We start from the raw sequence: 18266 nt of genomic DNA, 5'->3' as shown, positions 1-18266 counted from the left end.
AAACAAATCATAACTTTCTTATTAGTTATCCGATTGTATTCATTTTTTTTTGCTTTGTTTCTCTTCTTGTTCTGCATTTATTAAAAGCGAATTATTTTAGAGTGAACTCAGCCTTTAACGTTGTTTGTGAATAAAACCGGGGGTTACTGACAAATTAAGACATTGTTTGTTTGTTTGATTGATTTTATTTCTGCGATCAAAAAGATACAAATTCAAATTTAAAATACAAAATTTCGAAAAATAACAAATACAATGAATACAATGTTTACAAAATTAATTAAATAGAAAATCATGTACAATCATATCATACGGTAAACATGTACGAAGCATACAAATAAGATAAGAAATATATAGTAAATATTTTTCCATAAATAAGAGAGGTAATTTAGAGCACAGGAGACCACTATCGTGAGCAGTTAGGCTAGGGATGGATGGTGGACTCAAAGAAAAAAAAATAGTTGGCGACATAACTGTCTTGGGAGAACTGAGTGATCAAGTGCAAGTGCTGGTGCAGAAAGCAGTTGCAAGATGAAGAATAAAATAAGGTCACGGTGTTATTATACTAATTTAAAGAGTGGGGAGAGTATGATTGTATTATATGTCGTTTAAGTATAGCTTTTAAGAAGTAGATGGTTGAACCATGGACCTATTACGGATGGACATTCGCCGTTTTCTTAAGAAATTCTTTGTGATTGTCTCCGTCAATGTCGTCTCAATAACATTCCGTTCATGTTTCTTCACTCTGATCTCATGAGGTCCACCGCCAAAAACCCGGGACAGAATTCAGATAGTGATTTTACACATGTTAATATAAATGCGCAGAAGATAATAACTCGCTTAAATCATGAAAAATCGATGTGCAGTTTTGGTTTATAATCGGAAATTGTTGTACTGTATTTTATTTTGAAAAACACGTTGGTATTACCAAATAGAGGTTATATTTGGATTGGTTGTAATTTAAAATCCCGTTTTTCCCAATTTCCTCATAATATTCAAAAGTTACAACGTACAGGGTTTATACAGATCATGGCCTTCTAATTGTTTGATAAGGTCATGAGTGTGTGCAAAAGTGTGCGAATCAGTAATAATTTCCTTCATATCACCAAAATTGTCTGCTGTTCCACTTTGCTGCTCCCCATTGGGGATGTTTTATTTAAGACACACTCTTACAGAGCACACCATACAAACAAAACCCAAGAGAGGGAAACTGCTCCTTTGGCAATGACCGAAACCATGCTTGAGCAGTCGTTATTGTTAAAACAGCTGAATGTTCTCATTAAAATGCACATAGTCAGAAGGCGGTGGAACTAACTGGATTAAAGAAAGAATCACGTCGAATGTCCATCCGTGATAGGTCCATGGTTGAACAAGACTTTATGTTGTCGGGAAAATTATTCCAAATGTCCGGGCCAGAATGTCTAACAGATTTGTTAGTTATTGATAATTTGAGATTTGTAAGATATGCGAGTAGGGTATGAATGAACAGGACTATTAAACCTAGACATGGTATCAAAGGACGGTGGAAGTTGATTATTAATGTACTAATACTAACATAATAACTGTTACTTCAATAGTGTTCGGATCGAACATTTTTAGTGTTTTAAGTTTATAGAATAAAGGATCAGTGTGAGCTAAGAAATGCGTACCTGTACAAATACGTATGGCTTTCTTTTGCAGTTAAAAAAACAATTATTTGTTTTCGAACCACAATTTGCCCATACACTATACAATATGTTATATACGGGAGAACTAGCGAATTAAATAGTAAGAATACAGCAGAGCGGGGATGTTCCGCTCTAATGTGACATTTTTTTAACAAAATATCCCTAAACATGTTTTTTTTTTTTTTTTTTCTTCTTCAAAATATTCGGGTGTTTGCAAATGACAAACACCAAGAAATGTGAGAATTGGCTTTACTTAGAGAAAACCCCCCCCCCCGAAAAAAATGACCCTAACAAATGTGTAGGGGTTTCGAGGCTTGAGTGCCCCACACCGTCCGAAACAAATATGAGTACCCCCCCCCCCCGGAATAATTGAATAAATCAATCAATCAATGTGAGATATGACAGTTCATTGTTGCGTTTGTAATAAGTAATGTATATAATAGCATGGTAGTACCAGACAAAATATTATTACATTTGTGTAAAATCTAAAAAATAAACCTTGCGTTAAAAGTTAATGTGTTCCATTTGCAGGCCAAAAAACGAAAAGATTAAATTGCAATGACAATTGAAAGATAATGCGATTTTAGAACTTCCCTCAAAACAGAAAGGCTCGAACATGTCTTTTTCGTATGAAAATAACGACCGTTAGTTGTCGAATCGAATGTTGGGATTGCAGTCGTTTAATGAAATAGTCTTATTTTCTGACAATTATACTAAATGGTCGTACGTTTTATTTTGCGCAGAGATTCAATCAGTTTAATTTCGTTCATTACAAGAAGTAGGTTATTGATGTTGACAAATTATCATGTACCCTTTACAGCTCATTTTATGTATTTTATTACCATTGAAAAAGGAGTCACTCAGTCACTCAGTAGTGTCTGACAGTGAATTCAAGAAATAAAACGAGTTTCCTTGCCTTATTTGGATACTAGGACACTGCTAACGTTAATTATTTTCAGATAAAACATACGTAGCATATAAATAATTCCTGCACAATTCTACAGATTTCGATGTTGGCTGCAAAAGGGACACACTATATTTAACAGCTCAAAAGTGTTGTATCATTCAGAGGCATATCTTACCAAAACGTGAACTCAAAATTGGTAGCAATTTCGAATACCTGGCATCTGTTACGTCGGTGAGAGAAAGTCTGCCTTCAGTGAATGGATGTAAAAGTATCACTGCATGTAAATCACCTGGCGGAGAGAAAACATGAAGATCCGTCGGTTTAAGTTGAACAAATTGAAGTTTGGTGCAAGGTGTTGTTAACATCGGGATCAACTGAGTATTAATGGTTTTATCGCAGACCAAAGATAGGATTCCGATGGTAATCGGGTCTTTTGCAGAACCCATAGTTGCATATTACTTCTCGAAGTCAATGTAATGAGGAGCTCTGAATAATAACGTTATGATGGTGCTGCATCACAGCTACTGGCACAAATTGCATGGCATACCTCACAGTTCGATGTGTCGAACTGACTTCTGAGTTGAAACGAAATTATCCAATCAGAGAAGACATAGCCGATGATTCATGACATATGCTATTAAATCGTGTCGACAACGAGCTGACTGATCATTAACTCAACTGCATGGTGACTGATATCAGACAAACATTACACGCTGCACACTACTCGTTAATTCATCACGATGGGGAATGACCAAAGTAATTTTGACGATTTGAAGCGAAGGCAAATTGAACATGAACGAAAAACGGAGAAAGAAAAAAAAGAACTGTGGAACAAATGGCTAATCGCGGAAAAAGAACAAAAAGAACAAAAAATGCTTCATGAGGCCGAATTGCAGAGGGAAAGGGCAAAAATAGAAACAGAATTGAAGAGACAAGAAGAGGCAAAGAAAATGAAGTTAAAAGAAGGCCAAGAATTCCTTCGTACTGAACACCTGAAGAGAGAAAAGGCGATGAGGAAAGCTATTGAGGAAGAAGAGCAGATGAAGGCACAAATACTTCATGAAGAAAAACGTACTTCAGAAGAAAGAAAGACGAAAGAACTTGACAAACTACGTGACGAAGTGCCAAATCTTAAGCCAGGTGACTCCATTGAGTTTCCTAATGAAGATACTACATTTGCCAAAGAGCTCAATGTAGGTCTGTACGGTACGACGGGCATCGGAAAATCGTCGTTCATAAACTCGTTGAAATTTGCATTAAAAGGGGAATTGACAGAGCTCACGATGGAACAAACCTCAACGGATAATTTCCACGGTGGCAACACTGTTCGGCGGCTGCCAGTTAGGATAACAAAGTATTTGACGTTCATCGACAACAGAGGAGTTGGAGCAGAAGATCTGGAAACTATCGATGCGTCTAACGAAATCATCAGCCAATTGGGTAATTGATTGATTGTAATTGAACCGGTTTATTAAAATGAACGAAACATGCAGCTAAGGATTATTTTCTGTCCTACAACGAAATTGGACAAATTGTGATAATGATGGCATAATACTAAACATAGGCCTTGGGCACACATGTTATCATGCATTTCATAACACGATCGCAAATACTTGAGAATAATCCACTCAAGGGCAATTCACTACCCTATTTTTTTAAAATTAGAAGCCATGTTCGGAGTAGGTCAAGTAAAGCTTATTCTTAAGTTCTAATCTGGACTTTGTAAAAACCGAGGAAAGGGGGTTCCCGTGTTATTCGATAGTAGATATTTTACTAAAATTCCCGCTGCACAAATTACAGAAAAGTCTATGTTAATTCAATTGTTTTTGTTTTTGTTATTCTTACAACTCAGGTTGTTAGAAAATAGTTATTATCGAAAAATATAAACAATTTAAACTAAAATCTGAAGTCATAACCCGTTCAAAACCAAAACCACTGCTAGTACATAATACGGTACGCATTTAGTCATCTATAAGTACATGCAATGTAGTTTCTGTACCCTAACCTAAAAGAGAGTTATTTGAAAGCGCAGAGCTACCCCAAATTCACGTTTCATAACTTGAGCGTCTGAGCTTAAAAGAAATCTTCTCCTAACTTCCTAACTTTCGATTAAAACCTGTTGAAATATTCACGCCCCTAACTTGTATTTTTATCAATTACTAATAACTAATGTTACTGTAAAGATAACACGTGCCCCCGTCCAACTGCAACAGTAAGAATAATTTGTTATGCATATTTTCTAATTTCTTGTTTGTCTCTTTTGCAGAGGGTAGATCTTCATTTGCCGAAAAGGTTGAATGGCGCAAAGAATCTAGTAGTAAGAAGACTCTCGTTAACGAGGAAAAACAGATCCACTGTACAGTCTTGGTATTTGAGTAAGTAGGCTTATTTGTTGACGTTGTTTGATTATCCTGTGTATACGGAAAAAATGAGTCCCAGGCGCCGGAATTCGTTTAAAGCCCGGCTTAGGGGAATTAACATACCGGGGGGGGGCACAAAATCGCATGGGTAAAATACATGAAAAACGATGGAGCGAAGCGACAGAGCTTGGCGTCAGCTTTGAGGTAGCGGAACGAAAAAGCGGTGGTGGGTCAGGGAGGGGTTCTGACCCCCTTCCTGAGTAGGAAGCATTTGCCATTTTAGAACCACATTAGACGCATTTCCAGGCACTTCCTGGAGTATATGACGCAAAATTACTTTCTTCTACCCCCATCAAATGTAGGGATCTTTTGGCAATTTGAGAACCAAATTTGGCGGATCAATGTCCAACGGCACTTCATGGAGAAAAAAAATGAGGCGTTCTGATAGGTTAAAAGTAAGAGAAAAGTGATGTGTTACTTCGAGCGACGTTGTATATGCTTCGTTGCTTGACAATGCAAAAAAGACGATGGTCTGATACTTTACCAGTAGTACTGGCAAAAATTATCTCGAGTGTATAAAATGGTTGGTACCAGGGGCGTCGCTAGACCGTTTATTAAAAAAAAAAAAACACGAATTACCGACAAATATATTAATGCCAATGACCCAATGTCTACAAATTTAATCCTATAAACCAAGTGCCAGGAACTAAGTTATTTTTACATTCCCCGCGAAGCGCGAAAGCTTTAACATTCGTTGCACCGTTCCCGACTCTTAACCCTTGTCTGAATTCAGTTTTTCCCCTCACGCGCGAAGACGATTGTTCTACTGTTTTTTTACTCTTAATCCTTGTCTAAACTTAGTTTCCCCCCCCCCTCCTGCGCGAAGCGTAGATGCTTTGACTTGTCATTAAATTATTACTCTTATTCCTTGCCTGAATTAATTTTCGCCCATCGCGCTTGAAGCGCGGAAGTTATCACGTTTCATGAAATGATTAGAGAAAGAAGACGAGTCGTTGTATCGTGTTCTTGTCTGAACTTAGTTCTCCCCCTCCCACGTGAAGCGTGAAAGCTTAGACGTTTCATTAAATTATTACTCTACATCCTTGCCTGAATTAATTTTCGCCCATCGCGCGCGAGCTGTGGAAGCTGTCACGTTTCATGAAATTATTAAGGAAACAAGACGAGTCGTTGTGCCGAGTTCCCATTTCTTAGCTCACACTGATCCTTGTCTGAATCTCACCGACTTCAAAATTCTGCATTGATATAGTACACGGGGGCCGAGCAAGAATACCGACACAGCAACATAATTATCTATGCGTTCCCTTTTTTGCCCCCTCGACGTGGTGACTCCACCCAACATTCCCCCTCTCTCTTACTCCCACCCCTCTTCTTCTTCTTATTTTATTTATTTGGCATTTCAAACATGCAATAGAAGATACAATAAAATGGCACATAGGATACAAAGTATGAAAGAATAAAATTGACTTCCCCTGCTGCACCTCTCGAAGTTGCCTGGAAGAAAAAAAAGGAATGTGAAATTACTATAACCCGTAAGACTTTTCTCCTGACTCCATGAAATGCATCAGGGGATGCCTCAAATATTATACATAATCGGACTTAAAAAAACCCAACACAACAACTTATTGATGACAATGCATGAACTTAAACTTCAGCTCGATATATTGCAAATAAATCTCTCAGTCTCTTACCCCCCCCCCCATCTCTTTCTCTTCTCCCTTTCATCCCCCGTCTCTTCTCTTTCCTTTCTTTTCCTTTTTTTTTCTTTCCCTTTCCCTCTCATCCCCCCCCCCTTTTCTCATTTTCCCGACAGCAGCACAATTGTACCGACAATATCCTGACAAGTGGGGGGGGGGGTGTCGCAGCGACACCCCCTCCCCCTGTGCGACGCCCCTGGTTGTTATTATTTTAAAAGAAATGCAATTCCTCATGCTTTCGCACCTTTTTTCTATCGTTGTTTAATTCTCTTTCATTTTTGCCTTTCTCCTTCAACTCACAACAATTATCTCCTTCCACCCCACCTCTTTTCATCTCTTGTTTTATGTGTTCTTTTTTTTTTTTGGGGGGGGGGGGGATACACGCCATGCAAGAGGGACCCCATGTTATGCAAGACATTGATCTACATTTGTCACTCTCCAGGCGAAAGATAATGTGCTTAGTTTAGCAAGTGTTCGCTTGTAAAAATGACGCCTGGCTGGAATGCTCCCCAGGGAGTGTAGAATATGCATGCACTGTGTGCGGGTAAGCCTGAATCCGATGACAGGGGTAATTATATATATATATATATATCTGTAAAGGGCATTGGCAGGGCCTTCGGTCTTGAAAAGCGGTATATAAGAACTAGCTATATTTCATAAAGCTCCGTTTAGTCTCATTTCACAACGCCCCCTATCGTCAGAGTCAGCAGCCATACATGTTAGCCTATGGAATTGTACAAACAAAAATCGTTAAAAAAATCTTTTTTTTTTTTAAAGAAAAGCACATCCGACCCGACTTACGTTATCACTAGCTCTTTCATTGGAACTCTCATGTCCCATTGACTTTTGAAAGCTCACGCACCGTAATTTGATCAAAATAGGTTGCAAGCTCGGCATTGCCTATAATACACATGTGAAACAAGTCGAACTTTGGACTCAGTTTGCCAAGCGATTTTAAGATTATAGGTCAAACACACGAAGGATAAGAAGCATGAATTATTATAGATCACTTTTGCTTGGTTCATTAGGTCCATTTCATTCAACCGCCACCGTCATTTTTCCATTTAGTAAAAGCAAACATTATGCCGAGGTAAGCAAAAACATAACTATTCATTAACGGTCAGACAATACATCCTTTTAGTACGTAGCATAATTAACGTGAATGGACATGGGCGATGATTCGATCAGGAGGTAGAGGTCAGTGGTTTGTGCTGGCAATGCTCCAGCGAGCGAAAATGAGACAATCGGAGCAATATGATTATTATTATGCACACTGCAAAATTGCATGCCCCCCCCCCAGCCCCTTTCCCGGTAAAAAAAAACACCTTCTTTTGATATCATCCCCCTTTCTTTCTTTTCCCTTCTCATTATTCTCTTTCCCCCTCCCCCTTTCTTTCCTCCGTCTTGCCCTATTTCTTCCTGTCCCGCTTTTTTTCTCGTCTCTCTTCCCCTTTATTACTTTTACCCTCCTTGTTCCCCTCTCCTCTTTTCTCCCCTCCCTCTTTTATTCTTCCCTTTTCTTTCTTTTCCCCTCCCTTTTCGCCTTTTCTCCCTTTTTCTTTTCCCCACCCCCCTTTTTTAAAGGGAGGGGGAGGGGGGCACGTGTCCCCTGTGCCCCACCTTGAATCCGCCACTGCTAAATGTTCACAAATCGAACTACAAAGATTATGGCGTTTACAAAATGAAGGCCGAACTATTAACCGTAATACAGATTCAATTTTCTAAAAATGCAAGTGTGATTTTGTTTAAGTTTCTTTTCTTGAAACTAAATTGGTAGCGAAATTGATACGAGGTCCGTGAGTGCTCCCCATTCTTTGCGTGTTGAAAGTTAGCTCATTCGTACATTGCATTGACTCGCGCATGAACAAAATGGCTCGAAGGATCGAGAAAACAAAATGTCAAATGGAAAATAAACAAGCATTTTGTATAATCATTAGAGATCCATCGAGGTTCGTTTGTTGGTTTTAATCTATTAAATAATCTCAAATAGAATATAGAACTCTCTCAATGACAAGTTAAGAACACGTGAGTGTCATCCAACACCTGCTGTCAAATGAAAATTGAGAATGTGGGCAATTTCACATGTACGATTTTTTGAACAAATGTTCCTATTGCTTTGGTTTTTCAGCACCGAAACTGATATTTTCTTCAAATTTGCTCCTGGCATGGTTCAGACTGATCGTCTAATATGTTTGAAGTCAATTTTGTGAATATATTTTTGGTTTTTTTTTTTTTTTTTTTTTTTTTTTTGGGGGGGGGGGGGGTTGTGTTTTTGTCTCTGTCTGTGGTTAGTTTAAATCTCAAACTGCAAACGCGTAGCTAGGATTTTATTTTAGGTAGGGGGAATCACTTACAGGGGGTGGGTGGAGGAGGTTTTCCCCCTCCCGCGCGAAGCTTGGAAGCTAGGAAGTTTCGACGATTTAGTAAATTATTAGAGAAAGAAGACGATTTGTGGTTCCGTTCTCGACTTTTAATCCTTGTATGAATGTTCAAAAATAATATTTGATTCATTCTCATGCAGTGGCGTAATGAGCAGAAAAGTTTTTTTGGGGCAGGAAAAAAAATTCGCATCACCACCCGACTCTTACATGTAACATGCCTGTTAGCCCCACGAAGCGTTGTTCAAAGTGTGCCCCCCCCCCAATCAGTTAAAGTGTTGCGTAAATTGGTGTGGGGTCCAGGGGCATTACGGTCAGATGAGCATTTAGGGGCCCGCCTTAGGGTTCCTAATAGGGTCAAGGGGCACAGACACTGGAAGCTAGGGGAACTAGGCATTTAATAACCGTCAGATGAGAAAATCTTGATGCCTCATATTTATTGAGTAACTTGCTCAAAGCTGAATCGTCTGGACCTCTGTGGCGAACATAACTTTTCCGTAGAGCTCGATAGTCATATTATTGTGTAGGTACGCTTGATATGTTATGTCGAGCTGAACGTGCGCTGGGCTATTGGCTATAAAACTTAATGCTCATTTGACAATTACAATTTTTTGTTTCTGTTGAAATGTTTCCAAAACAGTCGTTGTCATTTTGCTTGTTTCTCTTCTCTTCTCTCTCTCTCTCTCTCTCTTTTGTTTGGGTTCGCGTCTTTTTTTTTTTTTCGGGGGGGGGGGGGGGGGGAGGAGGGGAAGCGACCTTCCACATCGCCACCCCAACCCCTAGCTACGGGCCTGGTGTAGTGTGAACTTTAGGGGCGGATAGAGCCGGCGACGAGAGCGGGGGCCCAAAAAAAGGGGGGGGGGCAATTCGTGAGAAAACATTAAGCGGCGAATCAGCCGTCGAATAAGCGGGGGAGGGGGGATGAGCACTATTTTTCATTTTTCATTTTACTCAACACCCCCCCCCCCCTCCCCCTTGAGCGATATATTGTTGTGATGTGATGGTTATTTTACTTGACTGCTAAGAAAGCATATATAATTTTAAGTATCCAACCAGACGGGCGACGGCTTTTTTGTTGTTGACATTCTTTGGTTCATCTTTTTTAATATTGCACACAATAATTTTACAGATTTAAAGGCAGGTTGCCTTATTACCTAAGTCAGTTAGATAGATTGTTTTGATTAGTTATACTATTAATTATGATATTTATGTTGATGGTGATGACGACGATAATGACGGTATCACTAGAATGAATAGTACTAGTATTTATAATAATCACCGTCATTATTATTATTAATATAATAAAGATAGTAATACAAATTGAAATAACAATTATACTTTGTATTATTATTATTATTATAATAATTATTATTATTACTATTATTATCTTTATCATAATTGTCATTATCATCATAATCATTATTATTATTAATTAAGATTATTATCATCATTGTTGTTATAACTGTGGATATAAATGTGTTATATTATGGACTACAAATCTATACGATTATAATCGAACGATTTTTTTCCTTTATCATTCCGATGCAGCGCCCAGAACCCACAGTCAGTCTACACGGTTCTGAGCAAGCTTGTTACAGAAATCTTCGAATGGCAAGGTGAATATAACATATATTTTGGTTAATCTTTTAAATACGAAAAAAAAATGACTACTAATGAATTCTTAAAATGAAGCTCACTGCAAGTACTTGAAACTTAATTGTAAGGACAATAATCAACTTACTTTTAGTAGCCTTATTACAAATGTATTACTTATCCCAGGCAAGATTTATATGGGCAATAGAAAACAAAAAATATTTATTTAATTTTTAAAATAGTTGCATTCGTGCTAGTTTAAAGGTAAGAGATCAATCAAGCAAATAGTGTGGTTAAAGTATTAGTCGTATTCCGACAAACAATTACAATATATTCAACATGCAAATGTGTAAATATGATTCCCGAAAAATTATCACGACGATTGTTATTTCCCGAATGTTTATAATTCTGAAGGCTAATCATTCCTGAATCTCGTTTTCTTGCTACAAAGGTTCATAATTCGTAATTTCCAAAATAACAAATAACTCTGTATAATTTATATAATAATAACAAAGAATAGTGATAAAAATAGCAATACTGATAATAATAATATTAATAACCATAATTGTAATATAGTTTAAAGAGTTCGACGATTTAACACGATTAATATATACCGGATACGTATTCCCCGGCACACGAGACAGTGTTTGTTTATGTCGTGGTACTTTCAAAGGGTAATTGCATGCCGCACCCGGAATTTTTTTAACGCATAATGGCAAGTAAAGTTACAGGGGTCTGAATGCATTCTTCGTTATAGTAGTATACTGTTCGAGTCCTGTTTAATGTTTAAAAAAATGATTCTTACGATTTTCGAAATCATGAATGACCACATAATATACCCGGGGTGTTTCTCAAAGACTGAGATCGACTCAAGTTGGACTACTGGTTGATCTCACCATTGGTCTCTCAATTATGTCCTTAAGATAATACGTTTTCCTTCAAAAAAAGAACTATGAAAAAATATATATGTATATTCGTGACAACGATGTGTACGTCTCTTAATAACTAATGCCAGAAATGGTTAAAGGAACTAGTGGCATAAACAGCCTGCCATAGGTCAAGTCAAATTTAATTAGATCTTAGTCTTTGTGAAACAACCCCGGGTCTCCTAATTTATATTACTCGCTGTGATACTTTTTTGCAGGTGTTGTAAGATAGTTCATTGGTGTTGAATTATCGTTTTGTGAATTAATAATTAATATGACTTGGACAGAATATCGAAACATGAATGGCAATATGAATCTAGTATGCTACATGCCCAACAACAGGAGAAAAAAAAGAATGAATAATATTTCGATGAGGAAGGGGGGGGGGGGGCAACCAAATGAACTAACACAGACAAAAGCAGTTGTAACATGCACTTAATAGGAGATAGTAAGTGGTGTATGTGGGCGAGGTTTCGTATTTATATACATTTAACCAAAATTGTCTTCTAGTTTTTACCGTAAAACAACCTATCTGTTTATATTCGTGACAGTGTAATAATTATGTTTAAATTACACAGAATCTATTACAGGTTTTTTATATGAAATATATTTTGGTAGAAAGACCTAAACTCCAACAAAGATCACTTACCACTTGGAATTCCCGTGTGCAGTAGGGGTGGTCAGGAAGGAGGCAGTAGAGACTTTTAGATTTGCGTGGACTGATACGTGTGACGTCCATTCAAGGCAGTGCATTAAAAGGACGTCGATCGTAGAAATCCCCATTGCCTTCGTGTGAATCTAAAAGTCCCTAAAACCAGAAAAAAATGGCATGAAAAGTTGTAAAGCTGTTGGTGAAATGTTAAACTGTAGCTAATCTGTACGAGGTTTGATACAAGTGTTTTTTTTAATCTCTGGATATGAATACATGTAAACAACAAAAAATATCAAGGAAATATTTAGATAATTTTGAACCAGCCGTTAACAAACGATATAGTGCCTTATACATGTTATTCCAGCCAATGCGAACGTTGGCTTTGTTTTGGTTATAATACGCACAACTAGCCGGCCCGTGTATTGTTATTATCATTACATTATAAGCCTTGTCATAAATACTATCTGCGCATGGGCAGATAAAGGTCATTTGTGATAAAATTGTAAAACCCACCGAGATAAATACGTGTTCATGTTATGTAATCATTAATGTGTGCACCTACGGTACATTGACACAAGAAGGCAAACAAAAGCTTTTCATGCACATACATTGCATACACAAAGTGGGACTTTCCATGAGTATAAGATCTGTGGATATTTGGAGGCATATGACCCATGTGCTAACTACGAAATGGTCTATTAAAGCGGGACTTTACTACTTGTAGCTAATTTTGACCTATTTATAGCAAACAATGCCCAAAGCTATGGTCACAACCCCAAAAAGTAGCTTGCTCGGCGGCCGGGCGGCGAGTTTTAGGCCAATTTCCCCCGGGCACCGAGCGGCGGCCGCCCAGTTTTTAGGGCATCGCTCGGTTGCCGCTGAAGTTTTAGCACGGAGTTAGCACGGAATGTTGCCCAGTTTTGTCCTAAAATCAACCGGCGGGAAATCGACATGACAACGCCCAGGCATCGCTAGGGCTAGACAGCCTGCTCGACTTCTCCAAAAATCGTTGGGCAATGCCTAAATTCCAGTGACGACCGAGCAGGCTACAAATCGGTCGGTCGCCGCTCTGAGTTGTGACTATAGCTCAAGCGGTGCCCCTTGGTCCTCCATGATCCTCTTTTTCCTATGGTAATTGAGAGCTGATTTGATGAGATAACCACATGTCAGTGACCTTGCAGGGAGGTATAATCCCTCCTGGCCAAACTAGTAAAGACGGGCTTTAAATGAACTCTCACAGTATTTGTTGGAAAGTGGAGCTGAATTGGTATAATCGAATTTAATCTAATTTCATGTTAGGGTCTCAAATGAGCTTCATAGTTTTTTTAGGTGCTAAAACAGGACAGGAAATGCCATAAAAAGGGATAAGAGCAATAATCATTCACGTTCAAGGCATTTGCAGTCTTAAACAAGAAGTCAACTGTCCCTTTAAGGAAATTACTGTCGCAAGTCTCAAAATATACTTTATTCATATAATGTGAAAGCAAACCTGGAGCACATTTCTCAGGAATTGAACGAAGGAAAATTACTACCTTGAATAACCCCCCCCCCCCCCCGCTGGACAATAACCTTTGGGTAATTACCAAGGACGATAGCCTCAGAGGATAATTACTCCGGGAGAATAACCCCCTAGAACTACATGGTTAATCTAGGAACATTATAATACCTCAGCTAGTTTCCCACTCTTTCCTAATATTTGTTCAACTTAAACACGTTCGGTTGCTCTTAATGTTGTTGTAGTAACGTCGTCGTTAATGTTCTTTTTTGTATTTTGATAATGCTTATATTTGTGTTCATCACATTGTTTCATTCAAGATTATATTCCTATCTTTGTAATTTGTTAGCATTGTACAGTTACTAGTAATGACACGTGTCGTAGGAGAACTACTACCCGTAGCTTTAAGAATTATGAAGATAAAAAGCTTCAGGAAGAATTATCAAAGCAAGATGGGATCTTGTTTTCAGACAAGAAGACGTTAATAAAGGATATGACATGTTTTACAAGTTATATCAACAGATATGTGATAAAAATGCACCAATCGTAACACAAAGACCAACCAGACATAAAACACTGCTATACTGAAGTCAATACGCAAAAAAAAAAAACAGAATTTGTATTGTAAGTATAAAAGATCAAATTTTAATTCACTATCTGGAGATAGATATAAAAAAATTAGGAATATTCTTACTTTAGTTATAAAAAAAGCAAAGCGTAATTATGATAATGTTATTTTAAAACAAAACCGGCACGACACCAGAAAAACATGGCAGACTATAAATGAGTTATTGTGTGGTAAAAAAGTGTCAGGAAAGGGTACCAACATTGAAAAATTGACTATTCATAAAAACGGTGGGAGTAGGGTAATAACAGATGATCATGAGATTGCTTCTGAATTTAATAGGTTCTTTGTTGATATTGGAAAAAACCTGGAAGATAAAATACCACAGAATGATGCAGATTACACTGCATATTTAGGACCTAAGCTGAGTAAAACTCTCTTTTGGAAACCAGTGACTGAAAAAGAAATTGAGAATCACATTTCTGCCTTAGATGTTAACAAGTCATGTGGCTATGATAACATATCAGCGCGACTGCTTAGAGATGCAAGTCACTTTATTAATGTACCATTATCTCACATATTTAATGTGCCTTTGCAGGAAGGTAAATTCCTGATGCCTCAAAAATAGCAAAAGTAACACCAATTTACAAGAAAGGGCCAAAAGACATCCCAGGAAACTACAGGCCAATTTCTGTATTACCAGTACTTTGAAAAATCTTTGAAAAAATAGTAAATAGTCGGTTGATGGATTTCTTAGATGTGAACAATGTGCTGCAGCAACATCAGTATGGCTTCCGGAAGAAATACAGTACAAAGTTATCTGTTGTTAATTTGTCAACTGCATTATTGAAATCAAAAGATGAGGGAAAACTAACTATTGGTGTGTTCATTAATTTTCAGAAGGCATTTGATACTATAAACCATGACATTCTAATTAGTAAATTATCTCATTACGGAATACGTGGCATTGCGCTCCTGTGGTTCACAGATTACCTCAGCAATAGATTTCAGTTTGTGAAATACCGGGAAACAATGTCTCAATATTTTAAAAAATCATGCGGTGTTTCACATGGATCTGTTCTTGGCCCAACTCTTTTTCTCATTTATATAAATGATTTGCCAAACTCTACAACATTTTTAAACTCCAGGTTATTTGTTGATGATTCAAACTTGTTTCATACCTTTAAGACTGGCCAGAAAGATATTGGTATGAATGAGGTGAATACGGATTTGAATAAGGTCCAGCAGTGGTGTTATGCCAACAAAGTCACAATTAATCTAAGCAAATTAAATTATATGATAATAAAGGGCAAAAGGAGATCTGTCCAAGTAAAAGGTGCTCTTGATCTAAATTACTTGAAGTAGATAAGGCATCTTTTGTAGGACTACAAATTGATAAGCATCTCACATGGATTGAACATATACAAATGGTAAATCGAAATATTCGTTCAAAAGTCGGAATTTTGTTCAGAATAAGGCATTATGTCCCACAGAACATTTTAGTACTATTATACAAGGCGTTAATCCAGCCACATATTTTGTATGGAATTAAAGTATGGGGAACCACATACAAAACCAACTTGAATTGTATTTTCCTTACCCAGAAAATGGCAATGAGAGCGATAACTTTTAGCCCAAGAGGTACCCATTTGGAACCCTTGTTCGAAAAGATAAAAGTTTTAAATATTTACAACCTTCATTTCCCATCTGTCTCAACCTCCATCTATGACTCATTAAATGGCAATCTTCCTCACTCCTTAATTGAATACTGTTAGGTAATAGAGCACAGGTATGGCACAAGGGGAAACGAACAAGGACAACTATATCTGCATAAATGCAAAACCACACAAGGTCAATTTTCAATATCATTTATGGGCGTGAAAATATGGAATAGTATACCATACGATTTAAGAGGAATACAATCTAAAAATGCTTTTCGGAAGGGGTTAACGAAACATCTAAATACCTTTAGTAAAACAAAAGTTAAAACTTCTTAAAATGGCAAAAAGAAATCTCAGATTAGAAAAATTCTAAAAAGATCAGTAGATAATGATATTTTTTTTATTTACTGTATGTTTGGTATCGATACGGAAGTCAACACACGTTTGACTTCCATGTATATTAAGTAAGGAATACTTCGAGTTTACTTGTTTACTTGTATAGTTTATGTTACATGTATATAATGTAGTATAGTAAAAAAAAAAAAAAAAAAAAAAAAAAAAAAAAAAAAAAAAAAAAGTTTTAAAATTCTTGCCAAAGACAGGGAACCAGACTCGACTAGCACTTGTGCTAACTTCTGGTACCCCCTTTAACAACAAAAGTGTACACATAATATTTTATTCCATTTGTATACGACATTCTTTGTAAAACAATATTCATATTATTCATGTGTAATGTTATCGATCTTGTGTAATATTGTTATATTTTATGTAATCATGCTTGATACATTATGTTTTACTTGTTATTATTTGTATTGTTAATAAACTCAAACTCAAACTCAAACTCAATTATATTTGACACTTAATGAACTACCTTGAGGTTTTAATATGCGAAATAAAGTTGATTTGGTATTCTCCTGCTTCCTAATATCATGCTCCCTTATATGGATGTACCTAAATTCATGCTCATGATTTAGTCTCTTCTTCCTCTTATTCTTACGCGCGCGCTCTCTCTCTCTCTCTCTCTCTTTGATATTTAGTTCTTCAATTGTCTTTTTTTTTTTTTCTTGTTTTACATGTCTTCCTTTGTGTATCGCCTCTCATATTAAAGGTCGCTACCCAATTGGCGTTATCACGCATGTAGACGTAGCAACACCGGATCAGCTGGAGAACATGTATGTTGTTCTCAATTCCGCTGGATTGGTTGACACATACGAGGTTGCCAACATCACCAGGGAGAGGAAAGAATTATCTCTAGACCATCAGCTGAATATGCTAAAGCTGATGAAACGCTGTATCAAAGAAGGGGATCGCATATTTGCATTGAGAGGACGGATTGAGCGTATGGAGGTGCAACAAGCAGAGGAGAGGGAGAGAGAGGCCGAAGAAGTGAGACTTACACAGGCAAGATTCGAGAGGGAGAGAGTAGAGGCACAGCAAGCTAAAGAAGAAGAAGATGCACGAATCGCAAAAGAGAAAAAGGAAGCATTGCAAAAGAAAATAGATGCAGAAGTAGAATTGGTGTTACAAGAAAAATTTGAAAAAGATCGACTGGCAAGAGAGGCAAGAGAGGCAATAGAGGCAAGAGAGGCAAGAGAGGCAAAAAAGAACAAAATATTTGTCTCTCTGGCAGCTCTTGTTGTTCTCTTAGTCAGTATTTGGTGGGCGGTAGAATAACTTAACTCCTCGAAACAGAGTTGATGCGATTCTGCCTTGAAAGGAATAGCTCTTTCAGATTGAAATAGTACCTTTAGATTCAAATTAATACTTTTATATTCCCGTGTGATCTTCAAGCATATTGTATACTATTATGCAGATAGATTCTTCAATATTTCTTTTGAGAAGAAATGTACATTATTTGCAGCTCATGATTCGCTCTGCACTCTGTCACTGTCACTCTAACTCTAACTATAACTCTCATTCTCGCTCTCTCTATATCTCCCTCTCTCTCTCTCTTTCTGTCTGTTTTATGTCTCTCTCTCTCTTCTTCTTCTTTTTTTTTCTTTCCTCCATTTGCTCTTACTGTTTCTTTCTTCCTCTTCCTTACAGAACATTTAATTTGAGCGTATAAAATGATACAATTTTGATTGGTCAAAACTTAAACAAACAAAAAATAGCTATAAAACAATATTGCCAAATCTGAGAGGGAAATTAAGGCAATTATGTGAAATATCTAAAATTCCAAGTGATGAAGACATAGAAATATCAAATCCAGAGCTCGACCATTGTGATTCTGTGCGAATGTGGTTTGATTTTTATACTAGATCAATAGAACAATGGCAGGACGGTATAAAAACACATTTTTATTATTTTGTTAAAAACAAAGGTAAATTATATTGTAATTAGTGAGAAA

At 37.2% G+C, this 18266-nt stretch overlaps 1 protein-coding gene across 1 annotated transcript; it reads left to right on the top strand.

The window, feature by feature from the left end:
- The first annotated feature begins 3296 nt into the window (after positions 1–3296).
- On the top strand, positions 3297–17837 carry LOC105447171. Its single transcript, XM_011684924.2, has 4 exons — positions 3297–4011; positions 4838–4946; positions 10573–10640; positions 17025–17837. The coding sequence occupies exons 1-4, from the start codon at positions 3312–3314 to the stop codon at positions 17588–17590; spliced, it is 1443 nt and encodes a 480-aa protein (XP_011683226.1). The 5' UTR covers positions 3297–3311; the 3' UTR covers positions 17591–17837.
- The last annotated feature ends 429 nt before the right edge of the window (positions 17838–18266 follow it).

Source organism: Strongylocentrotus purpuratus, unplaced genomic scaffold, assembly GCF_000002235.5.
Source record: "Strongylocentrotus purpuratus isolate Spur 01 unplaced genomic scaffold, Spur_5.0 spur5_scaffold_20, whole genome shotgun sequence".
Taxonomy (NCBI): Eukaryota; Metazoa; Echinodermata; class Echinoidea; order Camarodonta; family Strongylocentrotidae; genus Strongylocentrotus; species Strongylocentrotus purpuratus.
The sequence above is the reverse complement of the archived record's forward strand: the minus strand, read 5'-3'. Positions and strand labels throughout refer to the sequence as shown.